The sequence below is a fragment of the Condylura cristata genome, unplaced genomic scaffold (assembly GCF_000260355.1).
Source record: "Condylura cristata isolate star-nosed mole 26May11 unplaced genomic scaffold, ConCri1.0 scaffold00005, whole genome shotgun sequence".
Taxonomy (NCBI): domain Eukaryota; kingdom Metazoa; phylum Chordata; class Mammalia; order Eulipotyphla; family Talpidae; genus Condylura; species Condylura cristata.
Genome location: NW_004567106.1, coordinates 68,109,071 through 68,131,479, shown reverse-complemented (window position 1 = coordinate 68,131,479; position 22,409 = coordinate 68,109,071). Strand labels below are relative to the sequence as shown.

General features: G+C 45.0%; 1 protein-coding gene across 1 annotated transcript in view; it reads right to left on the bottom strand.

Moving 5' to 3' along the window:
- The window catches only part of MGAM (maltase-glucoamylase), a 65,345-nt gene extending 57,304 nt beyond the window's left edge, over window positions 1-8,041 (bottom strand). Inside the window, exons 1-2 of the mRNA XM_012720785.1 lie at window positions 7,963-8,041; window positions 5,489-5,556 (exon numbers count right to left, since the gene is read on the bottom strand). Of these exons, the coding sequence (XP_012576239.1) occupies window positions 5,489-5,556; window positions 7,963-8,023 (129 nt within the window). The 5' untranslated portion in view covers window positions 8,024-8,041. The remainder of the gene's footprint in view (window positions 1-5,488; window positions 5,557-7,962) is intronic.
- Window positions 8,042-22,409: the final 14,368 nt, after the last annotated feature.

Genomic DNA, 22,409 nt, shown 5'->3' with positions numbered 1-22,409 from the left:
TCTGCTCCCCACTCTGTCTCTGGTGAATCCTCTCACCACCCCTGCACCTATAGCCTGTACCCCAGTTCTGTATGCATAAATAAAATAAATCTTTAAAAATAAATAAATAAAACTATAAGACTATACAGGATGGAGTAAATTATGATTTCCATGCATAAGATTGGCTATGTAGAAGCTCAAGAAAATTGATAGAAATAAATTTAGACTCATTAAATTCTTCATTACTATTTTAGATCTTTTACCTTCTTCTTAAAGTTCTAACTTTTTCCCTTTTCACCTTTAGGCTTTTAATCTTCTTGTAATTGGCTCTGAGATATGATGTCACCTAGGAATATGGACGTTTGACTTTGACTCCATTAAGATGTTAAATTTCTGTTCATTAAGAGCATAAAATAGGTGAACACAGCCTCTTAACACTAGAAGATAGGCGCAACGCAGGTGATAAAAACAACTGGAATTCAGGATAATGCATACGAAACTTGTACACGTCGAAGTGAGTTGGAAAGAAGTCACTCATGAAGTTATATTCCTGAAATGTGTGCATCATTAGGAAGTAGCAGGTCTAAAATTTAAGGGGGAAAAAAAAGACCTCTGGGACTGGAAAATTTTTATAAAGAAGGTGAAGTGACAAGTGCAAAGACGGGCAGAGGAAGGCCCAGAGCCAGCCCCTCCTCTGGCAGGCAGGCCGTTTCCCTCCCAATGCAAACTGAACTCCACCTCCCAGCACCCCTTGGGGTGCTGCAGCCCCATCCTGCTCTTTTCCAAATGTCCGGTGGCTCCCCTCTGCCTGTGTGAGCACCAATGCCTCCTCTGGCTCCCTAAGCTTGTTGTTTAAAGAGCAGCGAGTTCTCTAACAGGCCTTCCAGTTGGAGTGGAGCCGTCACCCCACTGCATCTGGGCCTACCTGCAGCTGACTGGAGCAACAGAGAGTAGCCCAACGCAGGCCGCTTGGCTCTCGGCCTGGCGGGCACAGGACTGCAGCCCCACCTTGGTCTCTGACATCCCTGAGCCCAGTTCCCATCAGAGACCACCAGAGAGAAACTCGAAACCGTGACAGGGAGAGGACGCAGGTAAGCATCTTTACCAAGACACCCGTATGTCGGCACAGCCATCTTAGACCCTCAGATTAAACTCTCTATCAAGCAATCTTGGTCAACACCAGGTAGACCAGAAGAACCCCCCAGCCATGACCTGTCCAAATGCCTAACCCATAAGCCAGGAGGCTTAACAAAACGACTGTTTTTTTAAGTAAATCTGTTGTGTAGTTATCTTTGCAGAGACAGACAAATGGAGAGGAAAACTGGGGCTGGGGCAACTTTAGGCAAGCCGGCGTATAAGCGACCCTAGTTCCAAATGTCTCCGTCCTCTGCTGTTATAGGCAATATTTCATTTTCTAAAATGTCAGAAGACATTTGTTCAAAGACAAAGAATTAGAACAAAAATATTTTGCTAGAAGGGCAATGATGAGTAGGAAGAAAAGGATCTCGGGAATTCAGAGTTGAAAGACACTTGGTGATCAAGGACATCCACATCACCTTCTTGTTGTTAAAACATTACCTAGCAATTGTTATGTTCAGCAAGTTTGAACAAAAGGATGAATGAATAAAATTAATCTCCACTTAGTGAAATGCCTTATGTAGACTGTTTCACAATCCACGCGTTTGGAGTCAGGTTTTGAAAGAGAACGTGGCTATTACCTTTCATCCCAAAAGTAAGTCTGACAACAACAACTTCAAGTGAAAAAGCAGTCTCTGGAATTCCTATGACCCAGATTTTGGAGATGCCCACGACATGGCACAGTGAGTGTGCAGAGACTCGCCTTGGAGAACCTTAGACATCCTAGTCTAAAGTCACGTTTACCAGAGTGTAGTAGAGTTCCTGGCACGTGGTGGGTGGTCACTTGTTTAATGAATTAATCTATCTGAGCACTCTCATTTCCTGGTGAGGATTTCACAGTTTGTAAGGAAGAGTGATTAGTGATCAAGTCAGTCCAGAAGCAAAGCCAAACTAGAACCTATCACCCTGGATCCCAACATGACGTGACACGATGCAGTCAGATGTAACATGACCAGTTCAAGGCATCAAACATAAACTTATTCCTGTATCTGTGGCTGGCTCACTGCTTTTCCCTGGGCAAAGGACGGGACCTCGATACACAGGCTAATGTTGAGGGTGGAGTCTCACAAGGATGTCAGCAAAATGGAGTAAACTTGCTGAAATGGCACAACATTTGACCCTCTAGACACTTAATGATGACAAATTGGAATTTGGAAAAAGACATAATGAGCCAATAAATAAATAATAGATTGACCCATTAGACACTTAGTAATGACAAACTGGAATTGGAAAAAGATAATGAGCCAATAAATAAATAATAGATATGTGTGTTTGCCATCAAAGATGACAAGTTTCCAACAAGAAATGTGGTAACCTCCCAAACAAATGTCATCATAAAGGTCACTATTATGATGATCCACAAAAAACACATGAATGCAAATTGTTTTCAGTTTAACCATTTTGCTACGTAGTATGTAGTTTAAGTGTGTATTCCTGTTCTTCCATGTTATAAAATACATTCTAATCCTGAAAATCAATTAAAAATGATTACCTATCATTTCTTTCTGGAGCTGAATACCTAATGTTTAAACTAAAATCTCCGCTCCCTGCCATCAACAGATCCTTCGACTCCAATTTCTGAAATTGTACATTAAAAGCTTAACCAGGAACAAAGAAAGCAAAGTGCTCTTTTAAGATGGAGATGAGTTTCAGGTCCAGGTGGAGAGCTCTCTCCAGAATCTGCATGGGATCTAATTGCAACCACAGAAACCCAAAGAAGGCTACATAGGATTGATCTTAGAATAAAATATTTGAACATTACCCAATACAGAGTAATGAAAGCTGTAGGACTTGAGTTAAGTAGAAGTACAATGGATGTAGGATCTTCAATGGGAGTTTCAACCACCATGTCATGGAATTCAGAGGAGACGCTCTGCGCTACTGCAGGGATCCTAACATGAGGCAATGGTGGCCCAGCGTGACGGCCATGTGAATGGGAAGAGAGGACTTATTCTGGGAAATAGTATTAAGGAAAATAGTTCAAATACATGAGATAATGGCCCAGAGGATTAAAGTTCAACAACTGTTCTGTTGTGTCTGCCTGAGAGACCAAAAGGGTCCTAGAATAGAAGATGGTTGGGGTGTGAAGGCAGGTTGGGTGAAGAGTGGTAGGTTCTGCTAACAAGATGGCGAGATGTCCATGAGGGTGCCTTGAAGCAGCTGCCACCCCAGAACCAAAACTCAGGACTAGAGATGTAACGGCCCACACCGAGGCCTCCTGGAGATCACTCCTTTGAGTCAGTCTCCCAAGGGTCCTCAGGATGGCTTGATACGTTCCTTTGTCTTATCCTGGATCTCCACCCCCTCATTATTGGAAGCAAGAAACAATGGAATGTACAATAAACAACCACCTGCAGGAAAATTTGTGGTATTAGTTCTTTATAAGTGACCATGGAGAAGGGATGATAATGTGGAGAAGTGATGGCCACACCCCTGAAGCACTATGCCCAGTCTGGGGTCACGTTCCTAATTCCTAATTCCACTGTTCTCCACAGGGCTGTGCACTGCCCATAACATATATGTTATAAAAGCTATAACATGCACATCAGGGGCCAGAGACCGAGCCACTCAACAAGAGTCCCCATTGGCATGTAACACCAGGGACAGTTAAAACACCCCATGAAACCCTGAAGACAGACCTATGAACAAGCAGGTCAGTGATGGTGCTCCCAGGGCATTGCTCTGAGTTAACCATAACAGAGCAATGAATGAATGGGAAGGTCAAAGATTACTTCAGTTGGGCAGAACATGGTGACAAAAGCAAAGGTCATTTATTGAACTACAATCTTGATACCATGGAATTTATTAAAGGCAGCTGGTCAGGCCACTGGGCTTGTTCTACTCAGGGATCTCGTGACCCTTACCTATCTGCCTGATCGGACTTCTCGCTCATGTGGCTTCCACGCAGCCTCTGCACTTCCTGTGCAGTTTTTCCCCATCACTCTGCTCCAAACTGCAATTCCTGGGCATTTTATCTACTGCAAGCTATTTTTCTGGTCCTGGTTCCACTACCCCAGTCTGTCCCATCCTACCACTGACCTTTCAGCTCTTCTCTCTTTGCTGCCGTAATTAATTTCTGGCTCAGCATCTAGCCATTCCATCAAGTCCAATGGCCCATGTCATAGCAATACCCGCTTTCTACTGTTACATCTCAAAGACTTGGTCCAGCTCATGAGCTCAACTGTGACCCCAGAAAAGATATGTTGAATTCCACATTCTCAGGACCTCAGAATTTATCTTACTTGGGAAAAAAGCTGCTGCAGATGCAATTAGCTAAGAGCTCATTCTGGAGTAGGGTGGGCCTAACCCACATGACCTGTGTCCTTACAACAGTGGGAAACCAGCACACACACACACACACACACACACACACACACACACACATAGAACACTGTGTGAAAACAGGCACAGGTTGGAGTGGAGCCTCTGAGCAAAGTCAGGGATTGATGGTCACTGCCAGAAGAAGCTCAGAGAGAGGCGTAGAACAAATTATGCCTCAGCCAAGACCTCGATTTTGGATTTCTGCCCTCCAGAAGTATGGGGGGGAAAGTATGGATGCAAAAAGAGAACCTTTAGGCAAGCCAAAAAGCCACTCAAGAATATCACAGATCCATGCAGCCCCCTCCCCACAAGGTGCACACACAGTGGGTGTGCAGGCTTATGCATGCCACACACTAAGGCCCCCCTGTGTCTGACCCAGGTCTGCCTCTTGTGCCAGCGGACGCATTTGGTGCCCATTCATCCTCAGCGTGAAAAGTGAGTGATCGGTGTGTGCAGCACTTTGTTATCATAGTATCCACTTGGACTTCAGCTGATCGTCACCGAACATCTCTCTCAAGTCACTCCGCAGAGGACTGCACTATCTTTAATCAAGTATTTATGACCTTCTTCCTTGTAGAACACAGCTCTTGTGTGTTCTTATCTTAAATAATGTGTTGTGCACGTGTATGGCTTTTTATTGTAGCCCCTAGACAACCTTTGGAATTGGGAAAGGAGAGAGACAGGCCAAGAGAAAGCAAGAAATAGAAACAGTCATAGAGTGTCAGCGAGCCCAGAAGCAAGGAGATATCGATTTTTAGCATAAGTCAGTCCCAAAACTGCATGAGACATACTGATACTAAAAACTTAGTCATTGCTTATCTGAATTCCAAGTTTATGGGCAGCCCGTACTTTTATTTATTGAATCTGTTGCCCAACAGTCACTCCCAGCTCCTCCCCTCTCAGAGTTGCACCGTCCTACGAGCATGGAAGCAGGACTCACCGTCCTGAACCAAGTGGTATCATGCAAACAACTCTCTGAGAGTGACAAAGGGAAAATTAAGCTACCCAATGTCAAAAACTCTTAGGTGAACGTAAGATCCATAACTCAAACCTTTGTTGGTGTTTTTTCTGGGATGCAGTTTATCCGTTCTGCTTCTGGTATCCCTGAGCACTCAGCATCTGTGAGAATCCCAAAAGCAAACATAAAATGACTCTCAGTCAAGTTTACTATCAAACATTCAATATCCCCACAGTTCTCAACACCTCCTATTAAAAGGACACAGCTTCTGATCAAACCTCATGCTGATGATGTACTTGAAATTTATAAATTCACTCTAGAAGGTCTCACTGTTCTCACTGACTGTATTACCTCTGTGTAAACCTGTACCATCTCCTTCTACCTCCACGGACCTTGCTAGGAGACAGTTTGTTCAAGAACAAGAGTTTGGCCATGAGAGTGGGAATTCACAAGGTGGGGTCCAGGTTAATGTTCTCTAGGGCTGGAAGTCAGCCAAGTAGGACCTGTGGACCGAATTGGTGACAATCTGATTTTTAAATAAAATATTCCTGGAGCACAGCCATGCCAGGTTTGTTAAGTATCGTCTATAGATGCTTTTGTGCTCTCATGGCAGAATTAAGTAGTTAGGACAGATACCATGTGGCCAAACGGCTGAACCAACCCCACAGATTTGAACAAAATCTCAAGTATGTATCCAGCTTTTACAGTCCATAAACTCTGTTTGAATTTCACCACCACTCCCTGCAGTGAGTCACAGTTTGCACACAGAATTCATGCAGCACATGCTGTTAGTCTTGAAAGTTACCTCCCTGACCAGACCCTAGTGTACAGTGTGGTCTCCAGACATGTCTAGAAGAGCTAACATTCACCTCTTGACTTTTATTCAGATTTTAAAATCAGTCAAATAAAAAGGGCCTATGTATTGCATTCTAAAATAAGGATGTGTGATTTCTTTTTTCTTAATTTAATAGAATTGTTTTTTTTTTCTCAGTGTTTGCTTTCTTTTCTCAGGTATATCCCCACAGAATTCCCACCACCAGTTCACCCATGCACCATCACCACAGTCCTTACGTTCCTCCCTCTCCCTCTCCATCCCTCCCCCTCCTACCCACACCCCCCACCCCCGTGGAATGGCTATGATTTATAGTTGCCTGTTTGCTTTTGTTTTGCTGTGTGGTTTTTTATAATTGTTATTATATTTTCCCTGATCCCCTCTGGTTCCCCTATGTGCCTCCCATAAGTGAAACCATCCAATATTTTTCTTTTTCCTTCTGACTTATGTCACTGAGCACGATCCCTTCTAGCTCCATCCACGTTGCTGCGAATGGCGTGAGTTTGTCTTTTCTGAGTGCTGAGTAGTTTGGAAGTGAGATTTCTTTAAGGCACGCTAGAATAAGTTCACAACCACACTGAGGCTTTAGTGCCTCTTTCTTTGCATTAGGGTTTCCAATTGAAAACTGCGGATTAAAAGAAGCCCATACTTGTGCCACTTTCTGCATAAAAGATTTAATTCCATCTTCAGGGTTGTAGAAATGAACAACTTTTGAACTCTTTAACTCCCCAAAATGTAAACCTGGCATTACTGAATGAGGAGGTAAGCAGGGCTGGGTGATTCCCTCTGGCTCACATTACCTGGCTCTTCCATGAAGCTTCTCCTGAGGGGCACCAGCTAAATCAGGGTAACTCAGCAAGACTCAGCCCCTCTTTGACAGTGTAATAACAATTCAATAAACTTTAAATAAAAAGGGGGGGAACGCTTAGTTTCAAACTTTGGCTAAAAAGACTTGATTCTATAATTATCTGTTTATCTGATTCTATAATTATCTGATTTATTGTTGCCTGTTCATTTTGTATTTTTTGGTTGTTATTATATTTTCCCAGATCTTTTATTTGGTTCTAGAAGGCAACTATAAATCAGATAACTAACCTTATCATGGTAATTTTAGTTCTTATTGCTGACAAGTTAGAATTATTTAATGAAATTTGGCCAGTAGATTTCAAATGTTCCATAGCGGATGGCCAGTAGACTCCTACACTCTAGTAACTTGGAAAGGAAAGTGTCAGAACTTAGGCCTAAGTGAATCTCCATTGCACTGTCCTGGTGTTAGTTAGGAGCTCCCCAACATACTTACCACCCCCAGGCTTGCACACACTCACACACACACACTCGCAAGCACACTCACTCACACACACATGCACACACACAACCCACGCGGGCACACAAGCACCTGCATGGCCACAGCCACATGTGAGCATGCATTCATATGGCCCACATATGCACACAAGCATGCTTCTGCTCATATTCATGTCCACACAGGCAGCCACTCATATAGCCGTGTGTGCACAGACACACATGCACACTCACAACCCGTGTGTGTGTGTGCATACCTGTGTGCAGACACACATGCACACTCACAACCCATGTGTGTGTGCACATGCTCATACACCCACACCCACCCTCATCAGATTCACACACACTCGCACCAGGGCACATGGAAGCGTGCCTCCCCGTGTGGAGGAAGGGCCTGCCCCAAGGAGCGTTGTGCCAGAGGGGACCAATGGAGTACCTGTTCCAGAGTTATTCTGGGCGGAAAGCACAATCAGCGGGATCGTGGTAATAAACAACATAAGCAGGAGAGCACAGAGCATGAGCTCCAGGTTAGTGAAATCTTTCAGCTTCCTTCTTGCCATCTATTAAGAAAAGAGAAAACAATTTTAGATTTGAGTTTCACCAGCAGTGAGAAGTTTTTAAAAGGAAAAGCTCAGGGCCCTCCCTGGTGGCACAGTGGGTCAAAGCACAGCACAAAGAAGCTAAAGCCAACTTCAGCAGAGTTCAATCCCTGCCTGCCCCGGAGCTGGCTCACAGGGCACAGCAGACCTCTCCCGACCCACCCACTGCTTCCCTCAGCAGTGTGCTTCATCGATCTTCCTGCTCTGCTCCCCTCTCTGCCTCAGGGGAAGCCTCTCACCACCCCTGCACCTCTGGCTTGTACCCCAGCTCTATCTGCATAAATAAATAAATCTTTAAAAAAAAAAAAAAGGAAAAGCTCAAACGCATACACGAGTAGAGTGAATCACATGCACCCAAAGCGACCGACCCGTGAGCGACCTGTTTTGTTTTCCTCCCTGCTCACTTCTCTCCTCACCCCACCATTGCTGTTTATTGAAATGTCGTTTCTTCACTGCAGACAATACCTCCTCGGGACTGAAAATTAGTTATCCCCTTTTATTAATAACTGAGGTGATGCTCACAGTGATGGCACTGTGTGGCTTAGGGCAGGCTGTATTATCTCACTGCCCACCCACCCCAGCCAGTCTGCTCCCCACTAACTTGAAGGTGTCAGAGGCCAGTGAGGAAGTGTCTTGCCTCGCCGTGAGCTATTCCTCAGCCTGAGAGCTTGAGACACCAATTCGCTCAGTCCTGGGGCCACTGGGGGCACAGGCTGCGGTTCCTTTGCTGGGAGTGAAAACCAAGGGCCCATTCGATGGGTCTAAGGATGCCACCGTTGTTTTCCTGAAGCTCCATGCTGTGAAAAATGCCACCCTGGGTGCTCACCTCCCCCAGCAGGTGCTATTTGGGGATACAACAGTAGAAACACCTGTGCCCGGGCCTTGTATCCTCAAGGCACCTGCATGCCCCCATCCCTCTTTCCCTGGAAGGAAGGGGAGGATGAGACACCTCAGGGCGCCTCCTTTCAGGAAGCTTACCCATCACTGTGGGAGCGTAAGTGAAAAAAAAACAAGAAAATTTGGAGTTAAAAAACATAATAGATCACAGGCCAATCACTTAGTTTAGGATCCACATCGAACTTTTCATACCAAGTATCTCTGAAGTATGAAAAAGTGGTACATGGAAGTTTTTCAGAATCTCCACCTCGTCCACATGACCTTCCCAATATTTCTCACTTTCTTTTTTTAGGGTTTATCTGTGCAGACAGAACTGGGGTCCAGGACAGAGGTGCAGGGGGCCAGTGAGAGGATTCCCCAGAGACAGAGTGGGGAGCAGGACAGGCAGATTGATTGAAATACACTGCTGAGGGGAGCAGCGGGCGGGTCAGGAGAGGGTTGCTGCACCGTGTGGGTCAGCTCACAGGCCGAGGGCCAGCAATATTTCTCACTCAAATGAGTAACGGCCTGCGTGTTTAAAAAGAAATCACTGAATGCCCTCCCTGATGGCGCAATGGGTTAATGCGCAGCACCAGGGAGCTCACGGCAGCAGCTTCACCGCGTGAAGCCCGGGCCAGAAAGTAGGAGAAAGTTAGAAGGGGAAATAAAACCATGTCTTTAGGGGGTGAGGGGGGATGGGTGGCCCCTGTGAAAGTCTTCAATGCAGAACGCCCACCATCAAAGCATCCCACGCGACACTCCTGAGGTTTAACAAGACCTCTTCGTCCCCCTGTGAGCGCCCAGGAGATGAGAAGGATGCCTTTGCCTTCCCGCTCTGGACTTCCTAAGTGCCTCTGAGCAGAGTTTGTTTAATAAATACCTATTAACTGATAATATTTTACTCCCCAATTAAATATTTACAAATATCTGGATAGAATATCCTGATTAGATTACACCAGGAGAGCACTGTTGGGGATAAAATGATCTCAGCCCTGAGGAAGCTTAAAGTCCAAAGGGTTACTCCTTCTACACAGTAAAAGCACCGAGAGGAAAGGGCACTGTTTCTTAGCAGAAGACCTGAATTTTATCCTTGATTCTGAAAATAACTAGCCAGATGTCCGTGGGAAAGGTCCTGAAACTTTCTGGTTCTCACTGTTCTCGTGTATGAAGCAAAGAGGTTAAACTAGAAACTGTCAAATTCACGACAATTTTTAATATGTCGTTTTTGAGTCTTTGTTCCTCCCTTCTCAAAGGATGCCCACACCCACCACATGTCAGGATTTTCCTCCTTCCTCTACCCTCAAGTTGTCCTTCCCTGCATGAGAATCTGCCTGCTGGGGTGTGAGCACTGAGTTTGGCTCCCAGCCCTCTCATTTCTTGCTATGGTGACCAAAGGAGTTTACAAAACAATCTTGAGTCTCGGTTTTCTTGTTTGTAAAAATGGAACTGATAATGTCAATTATTCTTGTCATCTAATGTCACCTTACTGCAGGAATCCAAAAAAACACCTGAACGGATAAAGTGTCACTAGCATTATGTTGTAGTTTACAGGCGAGAACACAGGCGGTGGGTCCCAGGTGAGGAACAGCACCTCCTCAGAAAGACTTCACAATGTGGACCTCCAAATCTCTCAGTGTTTTGTGAAGAGGCAGTCACCTGAGACAGAGCACAGAAAGTGAGGAAGACCCAGCTCACCAAGGTGGTGAGCTGTGGCCTTGCCAATTCCAAGCCTGCTGTCCCCACCCTCCAACCACAGCTCTTCTCCAGGCTGCTAGGGAAACCCCACCATCTTTACCTCAAGAGCACTCCCCTTCCCGCCTGCCTCAGGTCTTAATTCCATGTCCCCATTTGGAAGCCAGTAACCTCAGCTCAATTGCACTGTCTATAATTCCTGTGACCTCATTGTCCCCCAGGAAATATGGCCTCAGTCACCACATTTTCTTCAAGCAAAAGATGCTTCCTCAGCCTTTGCTCAAGGATTAAATGCCAAGAGGACTTCCTTCTCGCCCACTGATGGGAAACTGCTATTTGTCAAAGTAAGATCCCTTTATAGGCAGGAGGAAAGGGGAATCGCCTCTCACGGGCATTGCTGGTTTTCCAAAGGTAAGAAGTATCTAACTAGAATCTTCTTCGCCTGTCCTATCCTTAATAGCTCACATTCCCAAAGGTTTTATAAAATATCCCATAATGTTAATCATGCATATAAAATTCCATGAATATTGAGTCCCTGTCTGACCCAATTAGATGACCGAATGAGGTAGAGGTCTCAAAAGCTTAGCAAAGTGACCACGGTGGTTACTGACGGTTTTGAGCCCAGAGGCTTAAATTAACATTTAATTAAAAATTACAATTTTTTCCCAAACTGTGTTTACTCACACAGTTAGAGGTTATGAACAAAGAGGAACCCACATATTGCTAGTCAAATCATAAATACCATATGTTCAGTAAAAACTTGACAAAGTTTTTTTTATAGAAATTCAATCAATAAACACACTTACACATGTGAGAACCCATGCACAGATAAAGGTTTTCATTACAACATGCTACGTAATAGCAAGAGACTGAGAATTGTGTGGCTACCCACAGAACGAGACTGAATAAATTGTGAAATAAAATAAAATTTAATGTTACTCAAAATCACAATATGGTGATTGTAAAAGGTGCTCCCTTCAAAGTGAGTCCAGCCCCTCACCTGGCAAGAGTCGGCTGGACTTATTGCCACGTCCCATGTGGCACCGATCACCACAGGTAGCAGTCGGTGTGGCTTTCCCAAGAGTAGATGTTAAAGGCGTTACAGCACTGGGCGGAAAGCGTGCATGGGACTATGGTGATGGCACGTGAGTGAACCGGTGGTGGGAAGTCCACAAGGATTATAACCGAGGAAAAATGGACAAAATGAAGAATGATGCAAAAATAAAATATCTTTGTAAAAAGGCATTAGTTTCCTTCCTTCCACCTTCTCTTAGTTGACTCCTTGTGAACCAAAAATCAAGATAAGGAAAATTGACAAGAAGAAGCGTTAAGTGTTTGCAAAAGAAAGAAAAATATGTTTTGAATTACCGTTACTTGGCAATCTCTCCTCGATCCTTGAATATTCTATTCCATGTACCCAACATAAACCACAATGTTAATGAAAATGATAGCACTAGCGAATACTCATTTAGCAAATGTCCTGATTTTCTTTGCATAAATGGTTGCGTACAACCCTCAATAACCACAGGTTACTTTCTCCTACTGGCCTGACTTCCAGATGAGGAAATTAAACTTCAGCAAGGCCCAGTAGCCTGCCTGAGCCTCACAGCTGATAAGAAGCAAAGCCACTACCTGCCCTTTAGACTCTACAACCAGAACTTTTGATCACTACTCTGTATTCCACGCTATCATGGTCCATATCTTACCTCAGCTTAGCTACATGCAAAGCGGTAGCTTTATCAAATGGTGTCCGGGTCATTAACCAAGTACTTAGAACGTGCGCAGCACCGGGGCAAACCCTCCCATGCCTTGTTTCATTTTGTCCTCACAACCACCTTGCAAGCAGCGACTGCCATTACCCCATTTTACAGATAAGCTAATTGAGCCCCATAAGGGCTGGGTGACCCAAGGTCCAGACTTCAAAGCCAGGCTTTCCAAGCCAGCTGAAACCAAAACTGGTGTCCACAGCAAGATGCAACTGCAAAAACTTTTAGCTTCACAAATAATAAAGGTCCCCAAAGACGTTGGGGACACAGGGCTTATGGAAAGAAAAGAAACCAAACATTCTGTATCTGTCTCCATAGCACCCGGGGATTTTAAAGTGGTTTTAGGATTCACGGCCCATATCACGGTCTTAAACCCCCTGTAGGCCAAGGAGAAAAGCTGTTGCTGCACCTCAGTCCCTTGTTTATTCATTGCTGCGTCTGGATGCCATGTCTCTGGGGAAACAAGACCTGATTGCAGCCTATTTATGCGTTCCTCAGTTATTTACTCAATTCCTATCAAGTGTCAAGCACTCTTCCTCACTTCCGGGAGCTGGTAACACAAAACAAATGCTAAAAAAATTCTTACCCTGTGGAATTTATATTCTAGTGAGGAGAAAGAAAAAAAGAATAGACTAAATAAATAAATACACTGAAGTTAGACTGTGCAAGTGCTATAGAGAAAAAAAATCACTTGAAGGGGGGAAAGATGAGAAATGTGGAGGTGAGGGTTGCGATTTTCATTGGGCTGCACAGGGAGAACACACTGAAACGGCGCAAAATACAACTGTTACCCAAATCCGTGCAGATTCCAATGATTCCAACTTCTTCCTCTTGAATTAAAATGATTTGTGAATAATTGCGAAAATTCTCCTGGTACTGTGGCAAGTATTTATGCAAAGTAGATAAACACGTCAGGTGGAGGCCCCAGACACAGAAAGTCTATCCGAACTCATCTGGGAAAACCAGACCATCAGCACCTGTTATTATTATTATTACTGTGTACATGTATTTGAAGTATATATCTCATCCTTGTTCCTTTCTCTACAATGCATGCTTTCTCTTCTCTGATTTAGTCCCTGTAAAATTCCCACCAACCGTTCATCCTGCTCCATCTCCGTAGTCTCTGTGTTCTTCCCTCCCCTATTTTGATCCCTCACTCCTCTTTCTCCTCCCCTGCAGGTGTCTCTGATTAATAGCTGCCTGCTTACTTTGTTTTTCTAATGGATTATATATTTTTTCTGACCCCTTATTTGGTTCCCCTACATTCCGCCTATAAGTGGAGCCATCTGATATTTTTTCATTATCCTTCCGGCTTATTTCACTGAGCATAATCCCAGCTCCACCCATGTTGCTGCAAATGGCATGTGTTTATCTTTTTTGATTGCTAAGTGGTATTCTGTTGTGCCTTGATCCAGTCATCTATTTTCGGGCATTTGGGTTGTTCCCATATCTTACCTATTGTAAACAGTGCCGTAATAAACACAGAAGCATCCCTGTTTTTCGAGTGAGAGCCAGTATCTGATTGGGGTCTGGTGACCCAAATCTTTAAAATTTCTTTGACAGCATAGGACAAGACAGTGGGAAAGAGAATAAGTCATAGCTAACCCTCAGACCCTGTGCAAAATGCAGTGACTTGGTTCATTAGCTCCCAGCTGCTGAGATTGGAATGGGAAAGGAATTGTCCCCAGAGGCTGTTCGTGCCCAAAGTGCAGATGTAAAAGCAGACTCGGACCCTACTCAGATGTGTGAGCTTGGAAAAACTGCTTAACCCCTCCAGGTCTCAGTTTCCCCATCTGAACCACACAAGGAGATCATCTCTAGTGGATAGCTGTGACCTCCTGTGACCGCAGGACCTGGGAGGCCAAGACTCGCCTTCCCCGTCATATTCTGAATCTGCCTCCTGAACCAACTTTACACAGAAAATTTCTTCTCCTAGGCCCATCCGCTTATTCATACCCCATACTCATAGGGCGGTATGTAAAGTCACCTCACTAGGTCAGCAAAAGAATTTGAAGGAACACCTGGTGATGAAGTCACTGACATTTTGTCTGGTTCATGATAGCACATCGGCCTCACCCAACACGACAAACCAAAGACACCCCCCCCCCGCCACGCCCACCACGCTTTCTTGCTATTCCACAGCAGGACCAGAGTGACAGACAGTTTGGGGGCCAGGAGGCCCCTGCAGCTACCTCTCAGGCCCTCTGTCAGGAAGCCCTGGGCCACCCTTTCCCATGAGCCCAGGGTGATGGTCGTGACCTCCCTCTCTCCCCCAAGTCGTACGTCTTCCACCTCAGTAGTAAGAAATGCCCACTCCAGCAACCAGAGGGCACAGCCTTTTCTATTTTAAATGTTATCAGAGAGAGGCCAATAATAATCAGCCCACCCTGCCTTACAGGTGCTGCCTCAACCCCCATCTTTCCTTCAGAACTTCCTTCCAGACTCCACATGGACCCTCTCACCCTCTCACTGCAGTGTGTGCACAGACCCTGTCCTCTGCTCGTGGCTAGCTCTTCACTTGATCAATAAGTGCTCCAGACTCACAGGGAGGCAATCTCTCTAGGTTCCTCTAATCAGCACTCAGTCACAACTCCACACCCTTATACCCTCCAGGCCTAATCACAACACTGTCAGATAACCCCCAAATTCCAACTACTTCCTCCACCCCATCTCCCACAGCAGCAATAAACTACATATCCCTCCCCCCACCCCAGGCTATGAAATCATTCTTCATACCACACACAGACACAGGAATACACGGGCTTAGATATAAATGGATGTATAGAGCCTCCATCCAGAGGAGGAAAACATGCAGGCACTCGCACGAACACACACACACAGAAAAGGATTCACAAGTGCATCTTGTTTCCTATGTATATTCGGATCATTTTTTGATTTGCTGTTGATGTCTATTTATCTCTATGTAACAAATTAGCCAGGGTATTTTGACTAAAGGAGATCAGCACAAATCCACTGTCCTGTGCACACACACCAAGAGTTCTGATGGATACCAAGTTGATGACCATACCTCATCACCTCCGGTGGGTTCGCTATCTGAAAGAGGGCCTTGTAATAGCAGCAGAAAAGCTCAGTCCACACAGCAGCCACAGCCCAGATAAAAGTGTTACTGGTTTCAAATGCAAATGACTGCCAGCTTTTATTGTCAGGATCAGATCTACTAGTTAATTAGTAATCATGGGTTTCCCATGAGGAGAACATCCCCAAGAACTCACAACAAGAAGCAACCAGCCTGACTCCTCTAAGCTCTGTAAGCCCTGAATGTTTTCTCCAGCAGTGAGATCTGTCAGGTGCCTGGTAAAAGAATGCAGTCCAGCTCAATATGTAGTTGATAAAGAGCAAAAACTAAGCAACCCCAGGATCCTAGAAGAGCCCATTGCTCCCTGTGACCAGTAACCTTTCAGCAGCAGGTGACAGTTGGTGGCCCAATCAGCTGGTTTCCATTTGAAGAGAATAGCTTTGAGATTTTTCAAAATAGTTTTTACTGTCTTCCCTCCAGAAGAGACCAGATGGCAGTCTGGTGCTTCCTATGGATGTCACTTAGATTTATGTTTTTAAATATATAACACAAACTATATAAGGATATCTAAGAAAACAAATTCCATTGAACTACTAGATTATTTTTAATGCTTTGAAGCAATGTCTGTGTTTTTCCAATGATATATGAATCTAAATTTTTAATTAATTTTAAAAATTTAACTAATTGAAAATTAAATTTAAAACTAGTTGCTGTTAGACCTTCCTTCTTCTCAAGGGAAGAAATGAAAGTTTAATTACTTGCAGATGACATGTTAATATACAACGAAAGCCCTAATGACTTATTGAAACAACATGCAATGTAATGATTAATATGACAGTTTTACAATATCAAAATACAAAAATGACTTACATTCTTATATGCAAGCAATGACCTAAAAAAGGAAGAAATTGAGAAAACAATCCCATTTAAATGTCTAGGACTAAACAAAAGAGCAAAGGACCTATACAAAAAATAACAGAAGACATAAAGAAATGGAAAGATATCTTACTCATGAATCAGAATAATTAGCATTGTTAAAGTGACTCTCTTACTGAAAACAATATATAGATTTAATGTACTCCTTATCAAAAGTTCAATGGCATTCTTTAAAAAAATAGAATAAACAATACTGAAATTCATATAGAGTTAAAAAAAAGACCTTGAAGAGTCAAGGTAATTCTGACCAAAAAAGAATAAGAACATGGAAATCATAGATTTCAACTATATATTACAAAGCTATAATAATCAAAACAGTATGGAACAGAAATGAAAACAGAAACACAGCCCAGTGGAATACAATTGAAAAATAAATTCCATATATGGATGGTTAATCTACAACAAAGGACTTAAGTGTATACATTGGAGAACAGAAAGTCTCTTCAATAAATAATGTTGGAAAAACTGGACACATAGTAAGTAATAAAACTAGACCACTAACTCATACTACTACACAAAAATTAATGCAGAATTCATGAAAGACTTGGCTGTACTTCTGAAACCATACAATACATGGAAGAAAACACAGGCAAAACATTCCATGGATGGACATTTCATGTCTTTGTGAATTCATCTCCAACATCAGGGAAAACAAAAGAAAATATAAACAATTGGGAGTACATAAAACTAAAAAGCTTCTGCAGTGAAAAAAAAAATCACTAAAACGGGGCCCTCCCTGGTGGCGCAGCGGGTTAAAGCACTGCACTGAGAAGCTAAAGCCACTTCCGCATGAGTTCGATTCCCGCCTGCCCCGGAGGTGACCACATGGTGTGGCAGACCTCTCCTGACCCACCCGCTGCTCCCCTCAGCAGTGTGCTTCGTCGATCTGCCTGTTCTGCTCCCCACTCTGTCTCTGGTGAAGCCTCTCACCGCCCCTGAGCCTCTAGCCTGTACCCCGGTTCTGTATGTACAAATAAATAAATCTTTAAAAAAAAAAAATCACTAAAACAAAGACACCTTACTGAGTGGGAGAAAAATCTTTGCACATCATACAGCTGACAAGAGGCTAATAGCCAAGATCTACAATAAAATAAAATAAAATAAAATCATACAGCTGAACAAAAAGCAAAAATGGGTAGATGTAGTTAGGCATTTCTCCAAAGAGGACATACCAATGACCAACAGATACATGAAAAAATGCTCATTATCACTTATTAAAGAAAAGCAAATCAAAATCACAAGGAGATACCCCCTCACACCTAGAAGAATGGCTCACCTCAAAAAGACCAGGAACAACAAGTGTTGGCAAGGATGTTGAGATAAAGGAATGCTGCTCTTAGACTGTTGTGCAAATGTAGGTTGGTCCTGCCCCTATGGAAAACAGAATGTAGATTTCTCAAAAGATTAAAAATGTATCTACCATATGACCTGACAATTCTACCGCTATCTGAAGAATGCAAAGACTCTGACTTGAAGAGATGTATACACACCTATGTTCACTGCAGCACTATCTACAATAGCCAAGTTGTGGAAACTACCAGATGAGTGATTAGGAAGATGTGATGTATATGCACATTAAAAAAAAAAAAAAAAACTCTTGCCATTTATGACATCATGGATGGAACTAGAAGGTATTATACCAAGCAAAATAAGTCAGAAGGAGAAAGACAAATACTGGGTGGCATCACTTATATGTGGAATATAAAGAGACCAACCCAAAGGTCAGATAAAGCCAAACCAATAACAAAGCCTAGTTATGACTGTAGAATTGATGCTATTAGAGGGAGCAGAGCTTGGGGAGAGCAAAGTAGGGAAGGGGACCGATGGGCTGTAGCAGGGGAGGGGTCTTGGAGCTGGGTGTGATATGGTAACATACACCTGGAAGATGTGACCCTATGCCCAGAATCATATACAGTGTTGCAAGCCAATACTAGCTCATTTAAAAATGGATAACAGAAAAGATCTGGAATATAAAAGCAAATGTTGTATGTTGTGGGCAAGCACACCCAAAGGTGCTTGGAGGAGTTCTGGCATCTTATCAAGTACCTGCTATCTACTGCTTCAAGCTCTTGGTCAAAGCCAGGCTGATCTGAGGCACCGCTCCTGGCCACGGAGCCAAGAAGGGAGGGCTGAGCCCCAGTGTGTGCGCCCCAACTTCTGGGCATTAAACATAAGTCAGTGGGTTCTCACTTCCTGGAATACAATTCTCACAGAAAATAAAATACTCATCTGTCTAAATGTTACCAGTGATAAACTGTGGGTGGGTTAGATGATCCTGAAAGTATCTCTAATAGTCTAATGCACTTAAATACAACGTGAAAATCAAGATAAATCACTTCAGGGGAGTGTTTCCATTTAAATCTTCAAATGGTAGTTTAGCGGATTCCCGTAAAATGTCATGGAATGAAAGTGGGCTTTGCAGCCAAATCAGCCTAGGTTTGAATATCAGATTCTCGACTTACACGCTACAGACTTTGGGCAGCCCGTGAATTTTCTGGAAGCTCAGCTGCCTCCTCTTTAAACTACGGAAGATAACAGACATGTCATACTATCATTCGGAGCCCAAGCTGAAATAGTAAGTACCTGGCATCTGATGTCAACTTCCCAATTCCTCCTCATCATTTTTTTTTTCTCTGAAAATAAACTACACTAAGCTTAGATTCCGCTAAGAACTATCTCCAGTTCATCAAACCGAGGATCAGCTTCCCTATATAGGGCTGGGAGCAGAAGCCTCTTCCCTCCATGGGCAGCATCACAGCCAGTGAGCACTGGCATCTCCCACCCAGAGCTGACCCCACAGCGTATTTGTTCTAAGGAGTCTTTGGAGTCCCCCATTCTTGTCCCCTTTCTCTTCCTACTCCCCCTTTCTCCCTCTCCTTCACCTCCTCCCTTCATCCCTCTCTCCACCCCTCCCTCTCTCTCTCTCACACACACTCACCATCACATTCACACACACGCCATCACACACACTGCTCAAACCCACAAACATGGCACCTACCTCCCTTCTGATCACAGATCACACCCATCTATACAAATGTACCTCTTTCTTATTGCCATGAGTTGATTTTCCTTTCTTTGTTTCAGTACAAGCCCTTGGCAACAGAGACTACTGGAAAGGGGGAAATAGACTTGTTTGGGGTAGGAGTAATTTCTCTGCCCAGAAGTGTTCAGAGGAAGGTGAGCATTGCAGCACTTCCTTCCCTTGTGAAATACCCAACACTCAGCACTTTCACGCCTTCCTACCTCTGAACCCCACAAACTAAGCACCTGCCCTACACATGCAAATCCAAGGAGAAAGTTATTAGGAATGCGATATTACCTAAGATTCACATGCTAGCAATAAAACTTGACTTTGGGGTCACCTTAGGCTTTCAGAGCACTTTAATCTGCATTATATTGTTAGGCACAACCCTAATCGGCAGGGCAGAAATGTTTAATGCCCATCCATAAACAAGAAACAGGAACTAAGAACCATAACTTACTAAAGGTCGCTCAAGTAGCAACAGAGTCACCCACACAGATTAAATTTCAATCTAGTAAGCCAATGTTCATAAAGGCTGAAGTCAGTACATTGGGGAAGTTGCTTTTTCATGCTATGTATGTGCTCATTTATTAAAAATATGTCAATGTTCACTCCCCACCATTTCTCACAAAGTGGACATTCTCAGAGCCTATCATTTACCAAAGTCTCCCATCCTCGCCTCGCAGATGGCTACTTTTCTTTAGCCCCAAATTCTGGACTAGAGAGCCCCAATATTCTCTCCCCGGCATCGGGAAGACACTTGTCTATTCCAAAACGATCCTCTGATTGGGCCAGCACTGGGCAGGTGCCCCAACCTGGTCCAGTCAGATTCTTCCTCTCAGCTGTTAAGATTTGAGACAGAGTCCAAATCACTTCACGCTGGGCACTAAGATCCCATCTTTGTATTGAGGCAGAAATTAGAGTTTTGCTAAAAAAAAATACTTGCTTTCCCAAAAGAGAAAGCAGGACGCATGTAGGAAGTAACAAGAATCAGAGGCCAGTTGCATTCAAGGAAGGAAAAGCAGAGACGAGCTGCCGGCACTTTCCCTATTTCTGTGAAGTAGATTTCAGGTGACGCTCCAGCCTCTTCGTCAGATCCTGCCTGCCCTGGCCACCTCTGCCACCCCGTCCCGTTCTCATCAGGTAGCAGGTGCAAGTGGCAGGCCTGGCTTTGGGGGTTCCTGGACTCCGGGCACACGACAGCCCCCCTGCCATCGGGTCTAGCAAGAGCCCAACTCATTCATGGAGCAGCATTCACACCAGGGCGGCTGAGTCCTCTGCTGACAAGACAAGGGTGCTGAGCAAAGGTCCGCCCCGCCCTGCGGCGGCCCTGTGAGGAGTGCTACGGCTGGGACGGTGGGAACCCCTCACCCTCTCGCACCCAGCGGTTCTCAAACGTCAGTGCGCAGGGATCCCCTGACTGAGTCCGACACAGAGGACCTCCAGCTTCAGAGCAGTTCTTTTCACAATCCCCAGTGGGGTCCAGCCACCTGCGTTTCTAACAGGTTCTCTGCCACGCTGAACATCTGTCTAATGTCACGTGGGATGAGTTACCCGAGATGACCTGAATGAATGGCTCCTCCAGCCTACTATCTGGGCTGGCGGAACAAGGCCTCCTGACAGGCCCCAGCCACCCCCACCCCCAGTCTTGCTGCCCCCTGTGGCTACAGTTTTGTGGCTGGGTCCAGTTCCACCCCCCAGTTCTTCTCCCCTCAGGGGTGCTCCTTATGTGAGATGCGCTCAGCCTTCAACCTTCAGTGTGTGAACCCCAAGAGTGAAGCCACATCAGATCTAGTGGGGCTATACACGATACTGCACCCAGAAGAAAGCGCTGGACAGGTCACCCTGGGTAAAGGAGAGGGCTAAGGAGAGGAACAGCAGTCCGGCTGTGTGTCACACGCCCTGAGGGACCCACAGGACAGTGACACTTTGGGACAGCTCGCTGGAATGGCAGACAACAGCCAAATGCAAGTTTTAGTCAATATGAGAAGTGCTACAGCAGTGGGCTGAGCAGAACATGAGGGAAGCCAACAACTACAAGCGGCGGGTCAGAGGACCTGTCCCAGGACTGCGTGGAGAAATCCAGAAGAATCCCCCCGACGCTCTGGACCGCTCTCAGACGGTCTTCGCACTCTCCCAGCCGCGACGCTAACCCGCGGCCAGCAGACACGTCCTCTCCCTGAGCCTGGAGTGTCCCCTGCCCTCTGCCCAGCCCAGAGAGGTCTCCTGAGGTGAACCCACCGATGTCACGCTCCTGTCTTCCCTGGAAATGCGATGAATGTTAACTCCACTCCCTCACCCACTCTGGGGTTGTTCCCAGGACTCAACCACCAGCCCCCCAAGTCAGCCGGAGATGGGAGGGAATGTTAGCAGGCATCTGCCCAGAGCTACAGTATCCAGTGTCCCCGTAGGGGGAAAGCAGAAAGTCTGGGATTAGGATCCTGGCTCCCCACTTGGCCATTCAGATACCCCGGCCCTGACACCTAGCTATGTAGCCTCTCTGCGACGCCAGGCTTTCAGCAATCGAGTGCAAGTATCTACATGTTCTTTGCACTTGAGGTGAAAGAACCTTCAACCCACCCTCGCGCGGCAGGTGGAGTCTGAAACTTCAGTTCTGTAAGATACAGGTTGGTTGGGGCCACATGACTGCAAGTATCCAAAAGGGGGTGGTGGGAGGGGAGGGACAGCCACTGCCAGGAATCCCAGGCCTCTCAGCTTTGGGGCTTAGGGGCCTCCTGGTGTGAGGCCTCAAAGAAGGAAGAGGAGCTGAGTCCTATGCTGACTGGCGAGAAGAAGGGGAAATGGCAGTAAAGACTCTGGATTCCTTGGGTCCCCATTTCTTGTCCAGTAATCTGTGGACTCTGGAGACTGTACCTTGTTCCAGGTCTCACTACAATGCACATTCCACCCCCCCACCCCCACCCCCGCCCCTTCTGCTTGACAGAGCGGAACTGC